Source organism: Glycine max, chromosome 11 (assembly GCF_000004515.6).
Source record: "Glycine max cultivar Williams 82 chromosome 11, Glycine_max_v4.0, whole genome shotgun sequence".
NCBI lineage: Eukaryota > Viridiplantae > Streptophyta > Magnoliopsida > Fabales > Fabaceae > Glycine > Glycine max.
The window spans coordinates 9409041-9431186 of NC_038247.2; the positions used below are offsets into that span (position 1 = coordinate 9409041).

A 22146-nucleotide genomic window follows, 5' to 3' on the forward strand; every position below is an offset into this window, starting at 1 on the left:
CAAATCAATTTAAACATACTTATGTGTTATTTTGACACTTTCCTCTTTTCCCACAAAACCAAATGCATATTTATAAATTTATATATTTCAAGATTCTCTGCAACTGACTCTAGCAAAATTGGAGCTTGCATCATGTTACATCAGTTATTAAAGCCACGACGAGATAAAAAGTAAATGTGAATTAACCATATCAAAAATTATTCTTCAAGTGCCTTTATTGTCTTTTCTTGGTCTTTTTTTATTTATTTAGAGAGCAAGTCACAATCGAAACACAGAAGAACCTCTTTTTCCACTCACACAAAGAAACTACTTGGCTGTTATAATGCATAAGCTTCTATACAAAGGAAGGGTTTCACTTTCACCATCAGAAAACTTGATGGGTACGTTTACCTTCCCCTGTTTGTGACATTTATATATTTATTTTTCATAAGAAAACGTATGCTTTATTTGCTATCCAAAATGCAATGCAATAGAACATGTTTTAAGGCACTCACTAATTGGCAAGTTGGGTCAAAGCGTGGGTCCCTTGAAAGTGCAGAATCTATTAGGCTGAATTGCTATTTAATGGGATCTCATTTGTTAAAATATCAAAAACGTATTTAACAAGGTCATTAAAATGTTTAAGTTGCTTTACTTGTTCTCATTGTCAACATACGAGAGATTATGAGCAATCCCAGCTGATTTTTAACTATCTTCAAATGTATTTTTTTAAACTACCTTGAGTTAAATATAGACCCAAATTAATAATATAAAAATTACTTTCCATTAAATCTTTTTTATTCAAATAAAACCTTGATTAGTTACATTTACAAACTTAATCCGTACTTGATTAATAAAAAAATACACTTCAAAGTGCCAACATGCCGAGAATAATATAAAAATTACTTTCCATTAAATCTTTTTTATTCAAATAAAACCTTGGTTAGTTACATTTACAAACTTAATCCGTACTTGATTAATAAAAAAATACACTTCAAAGTGCCAACATGCCGATAAATTGATTTAAAAAAATAACTCCGAAAACCAATTACTTCTTTTGCATCCCAGAGAATGGAATTTCTACTGTTATAAAACATTATATAGTAGAGTGGCATTCGCTTGCATGAATTGAAAGAATTATGGTAACCAAAATTACACAATTGATGGCCTTTAAAGATAATGTTACAGTAATTTAATTTTGTGATGAAAAATAAAAAAGTAAAAGAGCCTATTGTTATTGTCGCCTAATATCCATGTATCCATCCATCCATATCATAGAAAAGATGAACATGAAAGGGAATTATTAGACACAGCTTACTAGTTACTTCCAGCAATCAACAAAAACCGTGAACCGAGTTGTCAGGCAGAAGAAGCTATATAATTTATCTTCAAACAGAAAAAAAAAAAAAAATTAAAACCAAGATACACAATAGGACAAGCATTGACTCGGTTCCTAATCAGCTAGATTGAACAATCTATTTACAACCCAAGTCAAAAGGGAAAGAAAAGGTATAAAAACTATAACTATGTTCCACTCAAGTCACCCTGAAATTTTGGACAGAAAAAGCATCTAAGTTCCACACAGAAGCAAGGGGTTATTTTGATACAGTTGAGCTATCGAGAATGAACCTGCTGCTAATTTCTAACCATTTTAGTTGAAGTGAGGTGTTGCTGCAAGGGAGTGCTTAACAGTTTAGCTGAGGTCATGTTTTGGTTATGCTGCAAAGGAGGGCTCAACAGTCCCACATCCTCGGTAACATGAAAGATGGTAACTTGCAGCACTACTTCTTTCATTCTAAGCAGCTCAAACACACAGACATCACCTTCCCCTAAATTGTTCTCTAATGAAAATTCAAACCACCCCTGGCTTAACTTGGCTCTACCTCCTTTATAAAGGCAGCGAACCGGCCACTGTCTACCATTAGAGATCTGAAGTTTAATAAACCCTGAAACTCCATTCAAATGCTTCTCTGCAAAGCATGATGGCAGATACTGGAAAAAATAAAAAGATGAGTTTATATAGTATGCAAGATCAACTATTAAGCAAGAATGAAAAGGTATATATATAATGTTGAATTCAAGGGCTCACCATTATGCATCCCCTATATAAATATGAGGGCCGCAGGACAACTCGACAGAAAGGATTAGATGGTTCAAATGCTTTTGCTTCGTTGATGACCCTCTCTCTTTCTTCAGCTGTCACAGTTCTTTTTCTTGCAGAAGCACTTTCATAAAATCTAAAGCGCATTTCTACCTCCTCTTCGTGCCCAGCAGAGGGTTCCTGGCCATCTGCACTTTCACAAATTGTATTGTATTGATCATAAAATTCAATTTTAGATAATGAGATTATAGAAAGAAAACCAAGTCAAAAGATACTGCTAAGACCTGATTTTCGCTTCTTTCTTGTAGTTTTTTTCATCCTTTCCTCGATGGAAGCACGCAATTTCAATTCTTCAGTAGATCTTTTAAACTCGACTGCATTAAACTGAAGTCCTATGTCTCTGGTCAATCGATTATCTAGTGAATTGGCACTTCTTGAAGAATGGGCATTACCACCTTCTCCCCAGTTTATGCTATTAAGTTTAGATCCATTGAACAGATTCTGCAATGCTGGAGGTGTATTATAACTCTTTCCGGGCATCATTTTATCTACTGATCCAGCAAGAGCTTGATTTTGCAATGAACTGGGTGAAAGGTGGGAGGGTGATGAATCCGAGATTTCAATGGAATCTTCACCTTCCATTTCTTCAAAAAATTTAAGACAATTTGTGAAGTGAAGCCCTTCATTACTGCTTCGTGTGACTGATTGATAGTTTATCTCAGAAGTAGCCAAATTAAAAATATGGACATTGAAAGATGACTTTCCTTCGTATCTGAATACCAACAAGTATCCAACACCAATGGAATAGCGTTGAACAAACTCTTTCCAACCATCAAGGAAACAATACTTGTTGTCTGCTTTTTTCAATCCTACATGCCAGACACTACCATCAGGAACAGAGAGGGTAACAATTGGAGAGAGTTCACCCCCATATTTCCTCATAAAATTATCCGGAAGCCTCTGCAATTCATAAGTCAAGTTAGATTCCAAATATTGGTAATTGTTAGTAATACAAGACTGCAGAAGGAGTATTCCACTATATCAATGTTCTAAACACTAAGAACCAAACTTATCTGATGAAGACAATAGGCAGACTGCGCCCACTTCCATCACAATAAAATGCCCAATGCCCAATGCCCACGACCAAGTTAGAAGAATAATGTACAGATGATATTGTAAGTAAACATGGTTTGACATGTGTGTAAAACTCAATTTCAGATCCAAAACTAGACTAAATCTTGTAAGAAATTCTACTTTTAAGTAAGCCAACTTCAGAATAGTTGGAACTTTTCAATGCAACTAATGAAGCTCAAATGTCCAACATGGAATTAGACTCAATAAGAATTCTATACATAAATTTTAATATATTTGGGTTGCATGGATATGTGTCATTTCAAGTTTAAGTGCTTCCTGCATCAGTTCTAATGTATGTTGAGTGATACTTAAAAATCTCCACCAAAACAAAATAACATAGGTATATTAAAATCAGTTTGTATAGGGGAAAACACTGTTCCAATGCATGATAACTGTTTCATACTTACTGGAACCTGTGGCAAAAAAATTTGAAAGATCAGATCTCTAAAACCAAGCATTAAATTCATTTGTATTTATTAAGCATGCTATTTCTCAGAATTCCCTCTAGTTAAATCCTTATTTCTCATGCTGAAGAACCCCATCAACTCACTAGTCAACCAACAGAGTCTAGCAATCTTAAGAAAACAAAATATCTAGCAATTTTACATGAAGTTTTTCACTTAGGAACATAGACAAAACTGAATGGCCTATATGTGGGAGCACACTGTTGAAAAAAGACACCAAAATTAACCAACCACACTTTTTTGAATTCAAGTCCAGGAGTAATTTCAAGTGAGCTAACACTACTAAGTGTCTCTTCTAAAATCCTAAGACCTAGACCCCCAAAAGAAATTCTGATTTTTCTTCAGAACCACTCGACCTGTCTTCAGCAGTAAAAAAATTAAAAGCAGGCCAGTTATGAAATTAACATAACAAAGCCCAGGAATTTAAGTTCAGAACTCATACGTCCACTAGAAATAGTCTTTTTTTTTTACTCAAAAAAAATTATTATACGAACCATGTATTTCTCTTCCCAACCCTAACAGAACCCAGAATCATTATTTACCCCTTTCTTTCACTTTCACTCAAATTTCCCATATACCCAACAAATAACAAAGCCACTCCAAAAAAAGAAAGGGGGAAGAATGAAAGAAAATTTAGGTACCAGTTGTTGGTTGGGTTGGACAGTGGAGGGTAGAAGAAGCTTGTGGAAAGAAGGGTGCGGCATTTTCTTAGAGTGTCGGAAGGCAGAAAAAACCAAAACGTTAAAGCATTTGATGACCCTTTGATTCAAAGTTGAAAACTTTGGGTTTTACCTACTCAAATTCTTCACCTTTCAGATCTACTTCGCCAACACTCCCTATTCATTCTCCAGTCCCCACTCTTCTCTCTGCTTTTTGAGTCAAACAATGGTTTTTTTAAAACCTTTTTTAAAAAAAAAAAAAAAAAAACTTCAACTTGACATATACGAAAATGTTATTAAAAAGCTAGCGAGCCACGACTCGGTGAGTCACCTCACCTCAGACTCAAAGGCTTAAGCTTTCATTTCTTTTCCCAGTTTAGATTTTCTCGTTCCATTTCCAAAACCCCGTTTGTTTTGTTTTGGCTTTCAAGTTAGGAAATTGGAACAGAACAGATTGGGTTATTTCATTTCATTATATGTTGTGTTTGGTCCTATGAATATGATTCTCCGTAATGCGCAACAAATTAACACAAGACACGTTACCAATTGTAGAAAAAACACAGAGAGCCACGGCACCTCCATTTATAGGCATCCCTATAAAAGAAAAAAACGACAATGAGTTGCCTAGCCAAGTAATGTCATCAACGGAAAACGCATTATTTTCCTACCACATTGAATTTTCTGTCACAATTTGTATTACACTTGTGACTTGTGCTTAGTAAGTGAGTGGCCACAAACTTTGGGGAGACTGTCCTTCGTGTGCTGAGACTCAGAGACCACATCAATGACATCATAAGTTCGTTTTGCAGAGCTATACTAAGAAACAATTACAAATTATATATATATATATATATATATATATATATATATATATATATATATATATATAATAATGACTAACAAATTAAAGCAAAGCACTCCATATGAAGATAATGTTATATTTTGTTTATATATTTTTATTACAGTACTTTATAATGAAAGCCTATATGTATTTAAATGGCAACAGTGGTTGATCGGTAAATTTTAAATATCTTAAATGTTTTTTTTAGCTTTGGAGCTTGTATTGATTCTGGTGAATTATTGAGACTGAACTTACCTAAAACTTTCTTAAACACCTCCCACTAAATGTATTTAAATGTCTTGGAAAGTAAGAAAGTTAGTAAAGAAATAATTTATAAAAGGATTTATTTATTTTCTTAAAAAAGTAACTTATACCTAAGATTATGTTTGAAATTTTGCATGAGTACATGTAAATATTCTTAAATGTTATGTTTAGTAAGTTTGTTCAAGTAGAATCATTAGTGTTTACGTGTAATTGATATTTTATTAAAAAAAGCTTTTAAGTGAATTATTAACTGAATTATTAGGATAATTTGTTGAATTATAAAGTATTGGTAAAATTAATTGTTAAACTATAAATGTAAAATGGCATAAAATAATAATACATGTTGTATGGTTTTTATAAACAAAAATATATTTTCAAGTAACTATGATTTGATTTTTGATTAATTTTGAAATTATTTTTTTTATAAATATTAAATATTTTATTAAAAATTAGATTAAACTAAAATAAAAATATAATTGAAATAAATTACTTGAATTTGAATTATATTACAATTAAAATATTCTAGTTAAATATTTTATGTATAGCCACGATTTAAATCATATTTTACTTTAGTTTCTTTTGGATATGATTGTAATATGCGTGTATATTATAGATAAAATGCGTTCGAAAGATAATAAATCAATTAATATAATATTTTAACAAATATTTAATTACAAATAATTAATTGGTCAAATTAGATTTTTTTAATTTAATATAAGTAAAATAACCTATCCTTGACTTTCAATTTGACAGTGTTTGGTTCATAATCTGTGATTGAAACTCAACACCTTTTGACAGTGTTTACTTCTATTTATTGAACGTCGGATTAGTATATACTTACCACTTTTTTTTGTCTTTTTCCTATATAAAGTGGGGGGTGAATTTTTTTTATCATATAGTTGAAATAGCTATTGAGATTAAATTTAATTTAAATAATTTTACTGTTCATATGCAATTATATAGTTAATGCTAATTTCTTTCACCTCTCCCTCTCTCCCTAATTTTATTCTTCAATATATGTGTTTTTTCAAAACCTTAAATGACTCCTTTGAGAATCTGTTAAAAAAGAAAACATTTTTTAGAATTCTAATAAAATTTTAAACAAACATTAGTTGTTTATTACCTTCTGCCGCGTTTTTTTTTATTCTTTTTAGTTAGGCCAACTTCATTTAGGTTTTTTCTTTGTACAGATTTTACGGCTTAAGAAACAGAAAATTTTCACACTTAGCAAGAGAATACTTAAAATCAAATAAATAAATAATTGAATAAATATGGTGTTAACATAACAAGAAAAGAGAGTCCCTATCCGATTACTATATATATAAAGATCCGCAATTATATATATATATATATATATATATATATAAAAGATATTGTAAGACTTTATTCGATTCTTTCCTTCCATATTTTTTTTAATATTAAAAAAAAATCTGCACAGTTAGGAAATGCAACTTTTTGCACGTGTCGGCAAGAGGAAAACTGATGGGGGACCACGAAAAATTGAAGATGGCATCCATTGGTAATTTCTAATTCCTAATATCTCATATTGATGGCAAAAGAGATTGAAAATACATGGAAAAGGATCACATCCATATGTAATTTCCTTGTTTTGTAAAGTTCTCTCACTCCACGATTTCTCTTTTTGCTGTTTCTGAGGGATGATTCTCTGAATAGTCTAAGATTTGCTCAAAGAATCATCTCCACAAATGACAATTGGCAAAGAACAAGGAAAAAAAAGCTACGCCTGCAAATGAATTTACTGTTACTCATGAAAAATCAAATTACCATACAATTAGTGAAATAAACAATTCACCCTTCAAGTGTAGGAACAAAAAACAACATTTGCGATACGTATTAATTGAATAGAAGTGTTTTATGAACAACAAATGAGAACAATTTGATTTTAGAGTGATTTTTAGATACGTATATACGAAAAGGATAAATTTCTCAATAAAAAAGAAGATAAAAAGTGAGAGATTAAAAACTATATGCAATGTCAGGTATCATATCAATTCTGTAATGTTCAAATAATGAAATGCTCAATTAAAATAGAAAGTGTTGAAATTATGAAATTTTAAATATAATGGGAGAAAATTGACAGGTAAGGAAATAGAGTAATTAATTCTGACTAAATAGAAAACAAATAACGAGGTAAGGAAATTTAGTAATTAATTCTAACTCTTAAGATAGCCATTTGAATATTTATTCAACAGAAAGAGTACTGCATAATAAGCTTAGGTTACTAGAGATGATCTAAGAAAGACATTTTAATATATATTCTAACAGAAAAAACAGAGTAGAATAAGCTTAGGTTTGTTGATATTTTGGCCTTATAATATAAGAACCAAAATGTAGCAGTTGAATGCACAAGCTAAAGCTAATAGTGGAGTGGTTCTATATGGATACACACTATTCTGTAATATAATTCATACTAACTGAGATCACTAGCATGACATAAATCAAATAAAGCTAGACACTGGATTCAAACTAATGTGGTGCACATCCGGTTCTGAATATGTGAACACTCCAATGGCCTTGTTCTTCTTCAACTTCAAAAATGCAAGTGTCACCTTTCATGAGCTTGTTATCACGAACGAATCTTTCCCATCCTCTCTTAAACGCAGCATACCATGTATTTCGATTTCTAAAATAATGCACTCGCACTTCCCAAGATTTTCCTTCCGAATTCCAAAGATAGATCTGTTCCAGTGCTTCAGGAATGTACTTTCTGGCAAACTCAGCAGCAATAAGCTGCATGCAAGATAATCCCAATTTATGTCACATTATTCTGTGTTCTAAAGGAGTGTGTGATGTGACTCAGATGAACATCCCTAACTGATTTGGTAGCATGTTTTAAATCGGTTTAATTACCATTTTAGTCTTTAATGTTCTTGAAGTTTAAAGCATAGTTACAATATTTTTAACCGTTTGGTATTCGACCTCAAGTGTCGTCTAACCCTCATCCTCGTTTGTCTCAATTGGCGTTTGACAACTTTGAACAGTGAGGACCAAAGGGTAAAAAATATTTACTATATGAACCAAAATGAAATGTTTAAAATTATAGAGATTAAAACCAAAAGTTGTTGTTGCAACAGTAGGTACCAAATGACTAAATAAACCTTTTAAATTTTAACATCTGAAATAAGAATGTCACTCAAATCTCGAAAATAAATTCATATTTACCAAGATGCACCGTTCCAAATTGCATTTTGTCAAAAGGTGCTTCCAATGAGGATTCCGAGAGGTAAAAGACTCGGCCAATTTACATGCTTCTGAACATTCAATATTAATTGAACTCTGAGGCTTTGGGAAGTCCTTAGAAAGTGAGGCTTTGTTGCTGAAAGGAAGATCTGTGACATACATAAAACAAAAATGTAAGAAATGAGATATTTTTGGGGGGTTAGGGGGAATGTAAAGGCCAAATCTCGAATGCTGTTTACATGTTCTTCCTTTCAAAACATTCGTTCAAATTGATTTTTTTTTTTTTTCACTTTTTGAGGCTGCAACCATGTTTATGTGCATATTTGAGACATCATTTTTACCTTCTTTGGAAGAATTCGATTCATGCAGGTGTGATGAACCGGCTGAAGTTTTTCTTTGCGTACTGTTATAATTATTTGTCCTCGCCCAACTTAGGGTGGCAACTCGTTCTTGTCCTGTTTTTTTTAAGACACACCCATTAGCAAGTTCGTTGTTGAAAGGCATATCTATTTATATTCATAAAACAAAAATTTAAGAAATGAGATATCTGCAATGTTGTTTATATTGGACTATTGCCATCAATATCTCTGTTATATTGGAGATTCGGAGCAATTCAAATTAAAGTTTTTGTATCAATTTAAATTCATCTTTAATTCAAGTTATAGATAGCTTAGAAGTTTGCTAGTCCTGTGTATCTTTTAATATCTCTTGTACATCCACAGTTAAATTGAATAAAACCCTAATCATTCATCTCTTGTAACCACATTTCTGTGTATGTTTGAGACATCATATTTACCTTCTTGACAAGATTTGGATTCATTGAGGTTTGATGATCTGGCAGAAGTTTTTCTTTGTTTAATCTTATTTGGCCTCAAAAAACTTGGGGTGGCAGCTTGTTCTTGTCTTGTTTTCTTTATCTCACATCCTTTAGAAAGTGTGCCTTTGTTGCTGGAAGGCAGATCTATTTACATACATAAAACCAAAATTTATGAAATAGGTTTTTAGGGGAGAGGGGGAAATATAAAGGCCAATCTGTAATTCTGTTTACATGTTCTTCCTTTCAAAACATTTTTGTCAAATCGAATTTGTCACTTTGAGGCTGGAATTACCATTTGTATGTATTTTTTTATTAACAAGAATCATAATTATTCAATTCAAGACTTAGTCACACTTAAGACTCCTCATTTCTCTCTAAGAATATATTCGGCAGGAATTGAACTTAAGTTCTTTCCTACAAACTCAAAGTGCATTGTCAATTAGGCTATATTCATTGGTAACTTGTATGTATATGTTTGAGAAAACATATTTACCTTTTTTGTAAGAGTTCGATTCATGGAGGTGTGATGAACCGACAAAAGTTTTTCTTTGCTTGCTCTTGTTTGTCCTCGCCAAACTTGGGGCAGAAGCTTGTTCTTGTCTTGTTTTCTTTATCTCACATCCATCAGAAATTGAGGCTTTGTTGCTGAAAGGCAGATCTATTTACAAATATGAAACAAAAATTTAAGAAATGAGATATCTTTTGTGGGGAAAAAGGGGAACATAAAGCCCAAATCTGCAATCTCTCCACCAATCCATTCTCACCAAAAAATTGAGGGGTAGCAGCTTGTTCTTCTCTTGCTTCTTTGCGGCATAGCCTCTCCAATCCATTCCCACCAAAAATTTGAACATAGAAGCAGTTTCCTCCATGATATGTAAAAAGCAAGAACTCATCAAGCACCACTGAATTGTCTTTCAGAAATTGTGACCAACCATTGTCCATATACACGTTATTTCCTTTCTTCAAAATAGTTACTTGCCACTTATCACCAGAAGGGCCTATAAGAACTGAATTACTCCACAAGTCTTTATTCAAATGCTTCAGAAACTCCTCTGGGACTTTCTGCAAGTTATGACAAAGAACACTAGGCTTGAAACAAGTTTTGATGACAAAAAAATTCATTTTCTGAACTAGTTTCTCAGCATCCAAAGAAAGGGAAGTATAAACAACAAAAACAACGTAGCATGAGATGAATGAGAGAACAACATAAAGAAAACAAGAATTAATCACCAGTTGCTTGGTGTTCTTGATGGTAGTGAAGAAAACTGCAGGGTTGTCCTGATGATAATCCATCTTCCACCTCTCTCTGTTGTTTCCTTGCAAGATTAATAAATCATTGGAATGAAATGAAAAGTCTCTCATTCGTTGTCATAGGGGCCATTGTGACAGAGAACATAGACTGAAATAGAAATTGAAATGATAAAGGTTCATATATGGTGCACGCACAAAACTGGTAATGGTAGGAACTAGTGAGCGGTTAATATTAATGTTGAGAAAAATAAGAAAACCATACACGTACATGCATGTCGGTAGACAACTAGTTGAAAAAGGGTTAGAAAAGAGAATAATATAAATATATGATATTATATGACAAGAAAGGAGAGATAAAAAAATAAAAAAATATATAATTTAATACTAATAAGGAAATCTTCAACAAGATATTTAAATTAGTTTTTAGTTATTTTAATAGCACAAAAAATTGTTTGATTATTCAGTAAATATTTTTTTAATAATTTTTAGTATTTTTTGAAACGTTACTTCAAGTAATATTTTTTAAAATAATAATTTCTAGTTTTTAGTTTTTTATATTTTCTTTTATTTTTATCTGTATTTATCAATTTTTTTTACTATTCTTTTTAAATAAATAATAATTTTATTACTTTTCTATTATTTTATATTCTTTAAATTCTTCAATAATTAATTTTATGGAACACCTATAATTTAATAAAATAAAATTTGTCATTTTCAGCTATTAATTTCCAAATTTTCTCTATAAATAATTTTTCAGTTAGTTTTACCTAATATAGCCTAATTATTAAAAATATTTTAAAGTAACTACATTAAAAAAAGGTAAAATAGACTTGAACATAAATATAATATTCCTTACTATTAATGCAGTCTCTGTATAAATATATAAGTAAACAATTTTTATACTTGGTATTAGTTATTGTATTTATTTAATTTGATTTATAAATATGTTTAGTAAAAGGCCATGGTAGTTTTACCGGTAGCTATATTAAAAAACAGAAGAAGCATATATGAAGAAGAATGAATTGTGGTGATGATAATCCATCAGCCACATTTTCCTGTTGTTTTCCTTGCACAAGCGTAAAGCATTTGGGATGAAATGAAAATTAAGTCTCTCATTGTCATTGTCATGACTCATGGGGACCAGTGTGACAGAGGAACATAAAGTCATGAACAGAAATAGAATATTGGAATCAACTGGTCCAAGAACGAAAATGGTAATGACTAGTGGTTGCTACTCGTGATATTCAAGTGTCACAGTTCAAACTCCTAATCTAGAAGAATTTAAAACATTAATTACAATAGAGGAAAACTTTAATAAGATGATATCTTTTTTAAGAAAATAATTAAATATTGTATATACTTATAATAATGAGTATTAAAAATATTTAGTAAAAATGCTAATTATTAAATATCATTTAAAAAATTTAAAAACAAACAAATAATAGTCACTATCATATAATATATTCTTTTGAAAAAGTATCGTATACTATTAACTACCAAACGTATTTTTTTATTATATATAATTCATTTATACTTAAAAGTTAAAATATCTCATTTTAAAATTACTTAATGATAAAATATTTTTACTACTTTCATGAAAAATATTTTAAAATAAGTAATATTTTAAAATATTTAATATTAACTATCAAGTACAAAACTTCAATTATATAAATACATATATAATATTATTATAAAATAAATTTGTTTATATTTATATTTATGTCTACGATAAAACATGTATTTTAGTAAAAGTATTAATTTATAATTTAATTTTACTTAATTAAATTCACTAATTTATTAGTTTTCATTGGCACATGTCAGTGTAATATAAGACTCTATTATATTTATATGAGTGAGAAATAATATATTGAATAGGAGAGTTCATATTTGAGTTGTATCGTGTGCAAAATTCTCTTGAAATAATGACATACAGGCATTGCAAGCAAGATTATTGGTAATCACTTTTAATATTTTTTCATAACTTCAAAATAATTAAAAGCTGAAAACAATAAAAAAAAATTAGATTGAAATAAAAAAATATATTTTGAATAACTTCTCATAATTTATGTTTTTTTAAAAGTGACTTTTATGAGTATAAAAAATTATAACCACTAAATCATTTTAGGATAAACAATCATTTCCATCTCTGAATGTGTAGAGGGTGAAAAAATTCATACCCGAAAGATGAAAATTCAAATTTTAGTCCCCAAAAGTGAAAAAAGTGCAACAAATCTAATCATATGTTAACTTCTACCCGTTAGCGTTAATGAAAAAATTCACGTGACACATTCAAAGATGAATTTGTGAGTACTCTACACATTCATGCATGAAAATGACTATGCTATTTACCCAAAATATAATTTAATCGTTCTCTTCCTCATTTTTTAATCATTGCAAGCATAACATTAAAATAAGTGCTTAAAAAATAAGAAAACAAGCATAATTTAAAACAAACATAATAGTAAGGATAATATTAATTAATAAATATAATTTGTCTATTGCTCTAAAATTTCTAATGTTATGCTTATTAATCAATATTATGCTTATTTTCTAAAACAAACATAATATGTTTGTTCTAACTTATGTTTGTTTTCATTTTTTTAATTGTTTATTGTAATGTTATGTTTGCAATGATTAAAAAAGGGAGAAGATGAAGATAAAATTATATTTTGGATAAATAGATATTTTCATCCCTGAATGTCTAGAGTGTTGACAAATTCGTCCCTGAATATGTCACATAGGCTATTTTGTAACATCATATTTTTCGTCAAATAAATTAAAAAGAATTTTATTTAAAAATAAATGGAGTTTTAGGAAAATAATGAGTTTTTGTAATTAAATAAATAAGGAGAAATAATTTTATTAATTAAAATAATGATTTCATATTAGGTCAGTTTTTGCATTTACGATACGTCTCTATGTTTTCTCTTCCTCTTAAATTCATTTTCCTTTCTCCTTCTCCCAAAAACTCTATCTTTTCCCATATGCACTCAAATATAATCCAGTAAAACTACGATCCTTGATTTGTTAACCGTTAAACAGTAGGTTTGGAACTCATTTTCGCACATTCCCACCGTTGGGATATGCGAAATAATGTATGTGGTGAGAGAAGTGTCCCCACGTGGATTATTTTTTTCCCGTATACACTCAAACCTGTTCTATTAAAACTATGATTTTGGACTCGTTAACCGTTGGATCATCGTGAAATTTGAACACCAGGTTCGGAACTAATTAATGAAAATCCCCAATATTGGGATTTGTGAAATAATTTATGTAGTGAAGGAAATATTTCTTGCATAGGGACAGTGAAATGGAAGCTTCAATCCTTTTTCCTTCTCTTTAATTCTTGAAAACCCTAGCAGAACAATCAGAGGAAAAAACTTAAGGAATCTTAGGGAATTGCTATAGATGCCGCTATCGCTGTCGGACGACACATGTGAACCCACTTAGAGGTAAGGTATGAGTTTATTGGAATTGAGGTTAAAATGAACATGTGTAGAGATCCTTAGATGATCAAATTGAGATTTATTTTGGGATATTTACTTTATTATAATTCTGTCTTTACGATTATAACTATGAGATTATTATGTTTGACGGACCAATTGATGCCCTGATGCGAATTAATTGATATCATTGAGTGCTCTTAGTGTTTTTGTGTTTTTGACCTATGATTTTGATTCATTTGATTTTGATATGATTATGGGAAATTGTTTGAGGGATTTAATCATATGAACATAACATATTAATATTATTATTGTGTGACATGTATATGATGTATGAGGTGTGATAACGTGTTGTCTTAGGATTATGGAAGTGTGATGAACTGTGTGTAAGTGATAAGTTGAGTATGTGTTAAATTGTGAGATCACACATGTATTCAGATTTTGTGTGCATTGAGTTGTGAATTATGAACCATACAATCACACGACTGTAAGACCCTTTAAGGGCAATGAGTTAATACGCGACGAGTATTATGATGAGATCCATTGTAAGAACCCAACGAGTTTAATCACTTTGAGGCGCGACAAGTTAAAATTATTTTGAGAACAATTGAGGAGTCGTGTGCTTTGTACAATTCATAGATAGAGTTTGGGTGCTAAAATTTTTTATGGGTTGGACCTGAAGGGAGAGGCCCTGACAGACTTGTCGGAGTCTAAGCCTTGGGGGTAAATGCACCCGGTTTGAATGCTCCTTTAATTTTGCATCGATCCCACATGGTCAGAGCATTCTCGCAAAACAGCGTGACCCTGACTGGTCTCCCTATGATTTTACCTAGTGAGAGTGATCTGACTTATTAGTGTGTGGTCTGTCTTGTCATGTACTCCTAAGCGTCCGACGAGGTTTTTCACTAACATGATATCACATTGCATATAAGATTGAGTCTTAATATATTTGTTGCATAACGATTGTGTATTGATCGATATTGATTGGTTGAGTGATATTGTGTTTTGATCCTTGAGTACGTGAATAATGTGAAAATGAATGAGACGTGTTATATTGAGATGTGATGTTACGCGACAAGTGGTGGAATGACGTGAGTTATGTTTAAGTAAGTTCTATTTCATTTATATAATATGTATATCTGCATGTCCCATTTCTCTCTATTAGTTAGGAATGTGATAACTCACTCCCCACGTGTTGTTTGTGTTTGGATCCTGCGATGATCTCAAACATTGTGTTCATGGGAACAGATGATTAGGTGGATTGTTTTAAGGAACCATATGCTGAAGGATGTGAAGATACAATGCTCTGATAGGATGTGACATTGAACATGGATTTCTATTTTAATTGCATGATATTCCGAACATGTTAATTTACTTTATTTTATTTTGCTGCTTAACGTGAGTTCTTTTCTAAACTTGAACGACCTTGTTTTGACCTGAAAATGTTTTTGATAAGTTTTATTTGGTAACAATAAAGTGAAAGTGAACATTTTACCCACGTGAACTCTTTTATGCTTAAAAAAAATAAAATCTCATTCTATTTAATTTCATATTTTCATGTATTTTATTATATAAATATGTATATCGGGGTAGAGGGTGTCACATCTTTCATTAACACTAACAGACAAAAGTTAACGGATGAATGAATTTGTCGCACTTTTTTCACTTTTGGAAACTAAAATTTGAATTTTCATCTCTCGGGAACGAATTTGTCAGCGCTCTACACATCCAGAAACGAAAATGATTATTTACCCATTATTTTTACCTCAAAATAACTTCTTTTTTTAATTTGTAATAAACAGGGCCATAAAAAATATAGACGGTTGAGTATATTCCAATAGAAACAGTGTAGAATAAGCTTAGGTTAATTAATTCTAGAGATAATCTAAGATAGACATTTTAATAGATTCAAAGAGAAACAGTGTAGAATAAGCTAAGGTTTGTTCATATTCTAGTTGGCCTTATAATATACTAGTAACTACCAAATTGTAGTGTAGTTGAGAGCACGCAGCTAAAGCTAATTAATTGCTAAAAGATAAATGGTACTAATGTCTAAGAGTGGGCTGTTTCTATATGGATACACACCATTAATTCTGTAATACAATTCCTACCAACTGAGATCAATAACATGCCATAAATGTAATAAAGCTCAGGTTTGTCAGACACTGGTTCTGAATATGTGAACGCTCATATGATTTTCGTCTTCAAGTTCAAAAATGCAAGTGTCACCTTTCATGAGCTTGTTATCACGAACGAATTTTCCCCATCCTGTCGTAAACCGAGTATACCTTTTATTTTGATATCTTAAACAAGTCACTTCCACTTCCCAAAATTTTCCTTCCGAATTCCATAGAATGATCTGTTTCACTACTTCAGGAATGTACTTACATGCAAACTGAGTAGCAATGTGCTGCATGCAAATATAAACCTCAATTTATATCACATTATTCTGTGTTCTAAATGAAACTGCGACTTAAGAGTGTGTGATGTGACTTATAGATAAACACTCCCAACTGACATTTGAATCAAGAAAAATGATTTGGTTTTGTATTTTAAATTTTAACATATGAAATAAGCATGTCAATATATTCTAGTTACACTAATGCAGAAAAGTCATATGTACCAATGTGCAATGATCTTCCACATTGCATTTTGTCATGAGGTGCTTCCAATGAGGATTGCGAGAGGTAAAGGACTCGGCCAATTTGCATGCTTCTGAAGTTTCAAATTTGATTGAACTCAGAGGCTTTGGGAAGTCCTTAGAAAGTAAGGCTTTGTTGCTGAAAGGCAGATCTATTACATACACAACAAAAAGTTAAGAAATGATATATATTTGGGGTTAGAGGGAATATTAAGGTCAGATCTGTAATGTTGTTTACATGTTCTTCTGTTCAAAACATTTGGTCAAACCAATATTTGCCTTTTTTTGAGATTGTAACCACATTTATGTGTGTGTTTGAGACATCATATTTAACAAAAACTAACAATACTAACTACTAATAAAAAATAAAAAAACTTTTCTGATAAGACTTTGATTCATGGAGGTGTGATGAACCGAAAAAAGTTTTTCTTTGCTTGTACTTGCTTGTCCTCATCAAACTTGGGGTGGGAATTTGTTTCTGTATTGTTTTCTTTGTGTTGCATCCATTAGAAAGTGTGTCTTTGTTGCTGAAAAACAGATCTATTTACAGAAAACAGAAATTTAAGAAATGAGATATTTTGGGGGTTAGGAGGAATATAAAGGCCAAATCCACATACAATGTTGTTTACATGTTCTTCATTTCAAAACATTTAATCAAATCAAATTTTTATTTGAGGTTGTAACAGCATATTTATGTACATGTAATGTGTATGTTTGAGACAGTATATTTACCTTCTTGGCACGACGACTTCGATTCATGGTGAAGAAATGAACCAGCAGAAGTTTTTCTTTGTTTACTCTTGTTTGTTATCCTTACCAAACTTGGGGTGGAAGCTTGTTCTTGACTTGTTTTCTTTATCTCACATCCATCAGAAATTAAGGCTTTGTTGCTAAAAGTCAGATCTATTTAAGAACATGAAAGAAAAATTTAAGAAATGAGATATTTTTTTGGTGAAGGGGGAATATAAAGGCCAAATCTGCAATCTCTCTAATCCATTCTCACCTAAAAATTGAGGGGTGACAGCTTGTTCTTGTCTTGTTTCTTTGAGGCATAGCCTCTCCAATCCATTCCCACAAAAAATTTGAACATAGAAGCAGTTTCCTCCATGATATGTGAAAAGCAAGAACTCATCAAGCACCACTGAGTTGTCTTTCAGAAATTGTGACCAACCATTGTTCATATAGACGTTATTTCCTTTCTTCAAAATAGTTACTTGCCACTTATCACCAGAAGGGCCTATAAGAACTGCATTACTAGACAAGTCTTCATTCAAATGTTTCAGAAACTCCTCTGGGACTTTCTGCAAGTTATGACTAAAAATTCATTTTCTGAACTAGTTTCTCAGCATCCAAAGAAAGGGAAACATTAATATTTTCTCAGTATGAAAAATAAAACAATGTAGCATGAGATCAATGAGAGAACAGCATGAAGAAAAGAAGAATTAATCACCAGTAGCTTGGTGTTGTTGATGATAGTGAAGAAGACTGCAGGGTTGTCCTGATGATAATCCATGTTGTTTTCGTGTAATGAAAAGTCTCCCATTGTGATAGTGATAGAGGAGCAATGGAACATATATAGACGGAAATAGGAATTGGAATGATACTTGATAAAGCTACATATATGCTCCAGTTCACGCACAAAACTGGTAATGGTAGTAAGTGGTTATTTAGTTTAACAAAAAGAGAAAATCAAACATGTACAATTGTACATAGCATGTTAGTGGCATGCAATGAGTGAGAAATATAAATATTATATACTGTATGATATTATTCAATAAGAAAGCAGACATAATAATAATAGTAATAATAATTAATATTAATAATAATAATGATGATAAATAAATAAATAGGATTATGGGTATGAAGGAGAATGAAGCGTTTGCACTATCAATCTGCTACCTCTCCCTGATTTTTCCTTGCACAAGAGTAAAGCATTTAATTAAAGTGTTTGGTTGTCATACACATAGGATCCTGCAGTGTGACAGAGACAGAGACAGAGACGGAAATAGAATTCTGGAATCATAAAGGTAATGATGCACCAACAAAAATGGTAATGGTCAGCGTACTTTTTGTGTGGTTTCTACTTGTGATTCAAGTTTCCAAGTCAAAACTCCTAATCTAGAAGAATTAATAACATTAATTACAATTTCAGATAAAAATGTTTAATAACAATGGATTTTTTCGATAATTTAATAATAATTTTAATTATTAAATATTGTTTAAAAGTCTATTAAAAACAAACAAACGATAATAAATATTATAACTTAATATTAACTATCAAAAACATTAACTTTCAAATATAAAAATTTAATTACATAAATACATAAATATTATGATAAAATATTTTTTTTCTCTCTCTATATATATATTGTTATTTCAAATGAATTATTTTAAAGTAACTAAAAGGAAAATAGTCTAACATAAATATCATTATAATATTCATTACTATAAAATAAAATAAAATTAGGAATTCATAATTATTAATTAATGTTCTCAATTAAGTATGAATTATTATATTTCTTTAAATTTATTTTATATCGTGGACAAATCAATAAATAAGAAAATGAAAACCCGTGTGAGCTTTGCTTAGTACGGGAAGGCAAAAATAAAGAAAGGCACGATACTAATGTCTAGAAGCAAAACTCATGTGCATGATATGATCTGACAATAGATGATATGATATGATAGATTTTTTATTTTTTATTTTGTGGGTAGCAGGAGCCAAACCAAAACCCCAAAGATGGTATGAGAGATGTGAAGAATGTAATGAAGGAATAAAATGAAATCCGGTCATGATTGGTCTTCTGCCTCATTTGAAAATTGAAATGATGGAATTAGGTATTATTGTTTTGCCATGTTTTAATAAAATAAGAGATGGGAGAAAGTTTTGAAATTTAAACTGAAAAGAAAATAAAAAATAAATAAATTTGTTTTTAAAAACAAATTTTCTCTATTTTTTATTTTTCAATTAAATAAAAAATATTATTATTGTAATTTTTAATTGTTTTCTTCTCGTTCAAATATAGCATAAGCTACAAATTCACAAGGCCCTCGTCAATGTAAATTGAAGTATACAACGAAAATTATTTAATGCATTTTCAGCCCAATCAGGAAAAAAACAAACAAATTTCACATCCTCTATATTTATGTAGGCTTCTTATATAAAAAAAAAAATAATTATGCATGCTTTTGGTACGGAAAAATTTGTTATGGTTTTTTTCCCTAGAAATTGGCCTTTCCAATTCCATGTGGCAAACAGATTTTTTTTTTTATTTCTCGTAAAATCCAGCCTCCATAACTGCTTCTGAAACAAGTTGGCCACCATATCCCACCTGGATCAGTTAACCTTTTTCTATGTCTTGGAATCACAGACACGCCAACCTTCAGCTTCAATCTCTTTAACATTCTTAAAATACAAAACTCGTATATCTTGATTTTTTAGGTATGCAGATCGATTCCTTGCTTCGTAAGTAACTAATTATTATTTTTTCATTCCTCTTATTTAAATACATTTTCACATTGTTACTGTTTAATTTAATTTATATCATACTCTATTCGGGATTAATGTGCCACGTACAAATCCTTAACTCACGAACATTGGTACACGTTCATTTCATTCTTATAAACAAAATGCAAACATTGGCATTGACACCACTTTGTTTCTATCACCACATAGATTGTTCTATTCTGTCACACACGTGTTGACCCATTGCTTAGAAAATGATCATGCTTTTGAAGATGGATGAAGTTTTTGCCATGTCCAAGATGAGGAAAGCAGATTTGGTGAAACGGGTGGTGATCATTGCCGTGATGGCTATTGCAGATGCAGCTGATACAAATGATGTTTATAGTCCATGTCTTGATGCTAAAGTTCAGAGAGGAGATGGTTTTACATTCGGTATTGCATTTTCAGACAAGGAATTTTTCTCCCAAGGTAATGGTCCGCAGCTTTCGCCTTGCGACAAACGCCTAGACCTCGCAAACAAAGGAGCACAGCTTTCTGTTTTCAGGCCGACGGTTGATGAGATCTCACTGCTCACCATCAACAGGAGCATCGTAAACGCGGTATACGTAATTTTATGTTTGTCATGATTCAAAATTGAATGTTTTGTATTGGATAGGATATGTTCTCAGCAAGATTCATTTGAATGATATGTTTGATATTTGACTTGATTTATAAGGCTTTACCACTTTCTCTTTTCTAGTCCCTTTCATTATCATGTGCTGTGGTAACTGCATCAAGTCAGTCATGGGGCATTGCATTAGATAATGACATCAGACATATTCAGTTTGTTAAGTTCTGATTGATAGCAGTTTATTATTGAGACTGTCGGTTAGATAATCAATTTTTCATGTGTTAATGATAGCAAGGAAGAACCTTAGGTCATTTTGTGATTGATTTTAGGTGACTTTCAACTGGTATACAATATTCCCTGGCATAAGTTAGAAGAATTCCTAGAAGTTTTGATGATATTTATGGTTTCTGCTTTGTTATGATTTCAAAGCTGAATGCTCCTGTAGCTACATATTCTTTAGCAAAATTTTGGTTGCTAGTTCTCTATTAACTTTTTGAGTTTATCAGGGCAAAGATGCATATATGGTTGCATTTGCTGGGCAGAAATATGCAGCAAGGTCACTACCTATTATGTTTGCTGACAACAGTCACACGATTACTAGTTTCACTTTGGTAAACTCAATTGACATGCTCAAGCTTCGCTTCTCTAGGAATGTGATTTCCTTTAGGACCAAATTTTGAATCTGAATGTTGATTGGCTAACAGGTTCTTGAATTTCAAGAGGGAACCCTTCAAAACTTGTATTGGAAGAGTTTTGGTTGTAATGCATGTCCTAGTGGAAGCATTTGCCTGAACAATCAAGACTGTGCAGTTCCAAACACAGAGTGTCAAAAGAATGGGGGGAGTGCCTGCAACTTGGGAATACAGTTGGCATTCTCAGGGACTGACAAGAATCTCGATGCTCTTAATTCTTGGTATGAAGCGCAAAATCTACGGCAGTACTCCCTCTATGGTCTATTCTCCAATCTTCGTGACTCCATCATCGGGCCATATGAAAATCTCTTTTAAGTCTACATATTTCCAGGTTGTATGCATGGGAGGGAGACTGTACCCATTTGACTGTTATTTGTGAGTTTAAATGTCTTTCATCTTCACATTCAAAATCCCCAACAACTTGTCTATTTCTGTTTAGTCTGAAGTTATTGACTGAGGTTTTTCCACTTAACAAGACATGTAATTGTGTTGATCCTACAGTGAGGAAATCACGGTATGCAAAATCACATAGGTACATTAAATTGAGCGAAACACTCACAATGACATAAAAAAATGTAGGTCA

General features: G+C 31.4%; 4 protein-coding genes across 8 annotated transcripts; 1 reads left to right on the forward strand and 3 right to left on the reverse strand.

Annotated features, from left to right (window-relative positions):
- Positions 1–1198: 1198 nt before the first annotated feature.
- Positions 1199–5121, reverse strand: LOC100815020 (B3 domain-containing transcription factor VRN1). Of its 4 annotated transcripts, none has more exons than XM_006590854.4 (5): positions 5006–5121; positions 4881–4931; positions 2365–3040; positions 2069–2268; positions 1199–1971 (listed from the first exon to the last, which is right to left on the reverse strand). In XM_006590854.4, exons 2-5 carry the CDS (start codon positions 4917–4919, stop codon positions 1615–1617), a joined length of 1272 nt encoding a protein of 423 aa, XP_006590917.1. In that variant the 5' UTR covers positions 4920–4931; positions 5006–5121; the 3' UTR covers positions 1199–1614. The 4 variants fall into 4 exon arrangements, with proteins under 4 accessions (XP_006590917.1, XP_025980181.1, XP_006590918.1 ...); XM_026124396.2 differs by lacking the exons at positions 4881–4931; positions 5006–5121 and adding exons at positions 4320–4579; positions 4674–4778; XM_006590855.4 differs by lacking the exons at positions 4881–4931; positions 5006–5121 and adding an exon at positions 4674–4824.
- Positions 5122–7696: 2575 nt separating this feature from the next.
- On the reverse strand, positions 7697–10911 carry LOC100815555 (B3 domain-containing transcription factor VRN1-like). Of its 2 annotated transcripts, NM_001317641.1 has the most exons (7): positions 10691–10822; positions 10225–10522; positions 9954–10118; positions 9440–9604; positions 8985–9098; positions 8626–8792; positions 7930–8193 (listed from the first exon to the last, which is right to left on the reverse strand). In NM_001317641.1, exons 1-7 carry the CDS (start codon positions 10820–10822, stop codon positions 7930–7932), a joined length of 1305 nt encoding a protein of 434 aa, NP_001304570.1. The 2 variants fall into 2 exon arrangements, with proteins under 2 accessions (XP_006590919.1, NP_001304570.1); XM_006590856.4 differs by lacking the exon at positions 9440–9604 and having other exon boundaries at positions 7697–8193; positions 10691–10911.
- A 5206-nt stretch (positions 10912–16117) lies between these two features.
- LOC100809844 (B3 domain-containing protein Os11g0197600) lies at positions 16118–18338 on the reverse strand. Its single transcript, XM_003538985.5, has 5 exons — positions 18246–18338; positions 17799–18096; positions 17528–17698; positions 16778–16947; positions 16118–16564 (listed from the first exon to the last, which is right to left on the reverse strand). Exons 1-5 carry the CDS (start codon positions 18336–18338, stop codon positions 16313–16315), a joined length of 984 nt encoding a protein of 327 aa, XP_003539033.3. The 3' UTR covers positions 16118–16312.
- A 2104-nt stretch (positions 18339–20442) lies between these two features.
- Positions 20443–22056, forward strand: LOC100816612 (uncharacterized). Its single transcript, NM_001254561.2, is given in 3 exon segments — positions 20443–20860; positions 21378–21482; positions 21576–22056. Coding segments are annotated over 3 exon segments (753 nt in total). The 5' UTR covers positions 20443–20515; the 3' UTR covers positions 21879–22056.
- Positions 22057–22146: the final 90 nt, after the last annotated feature.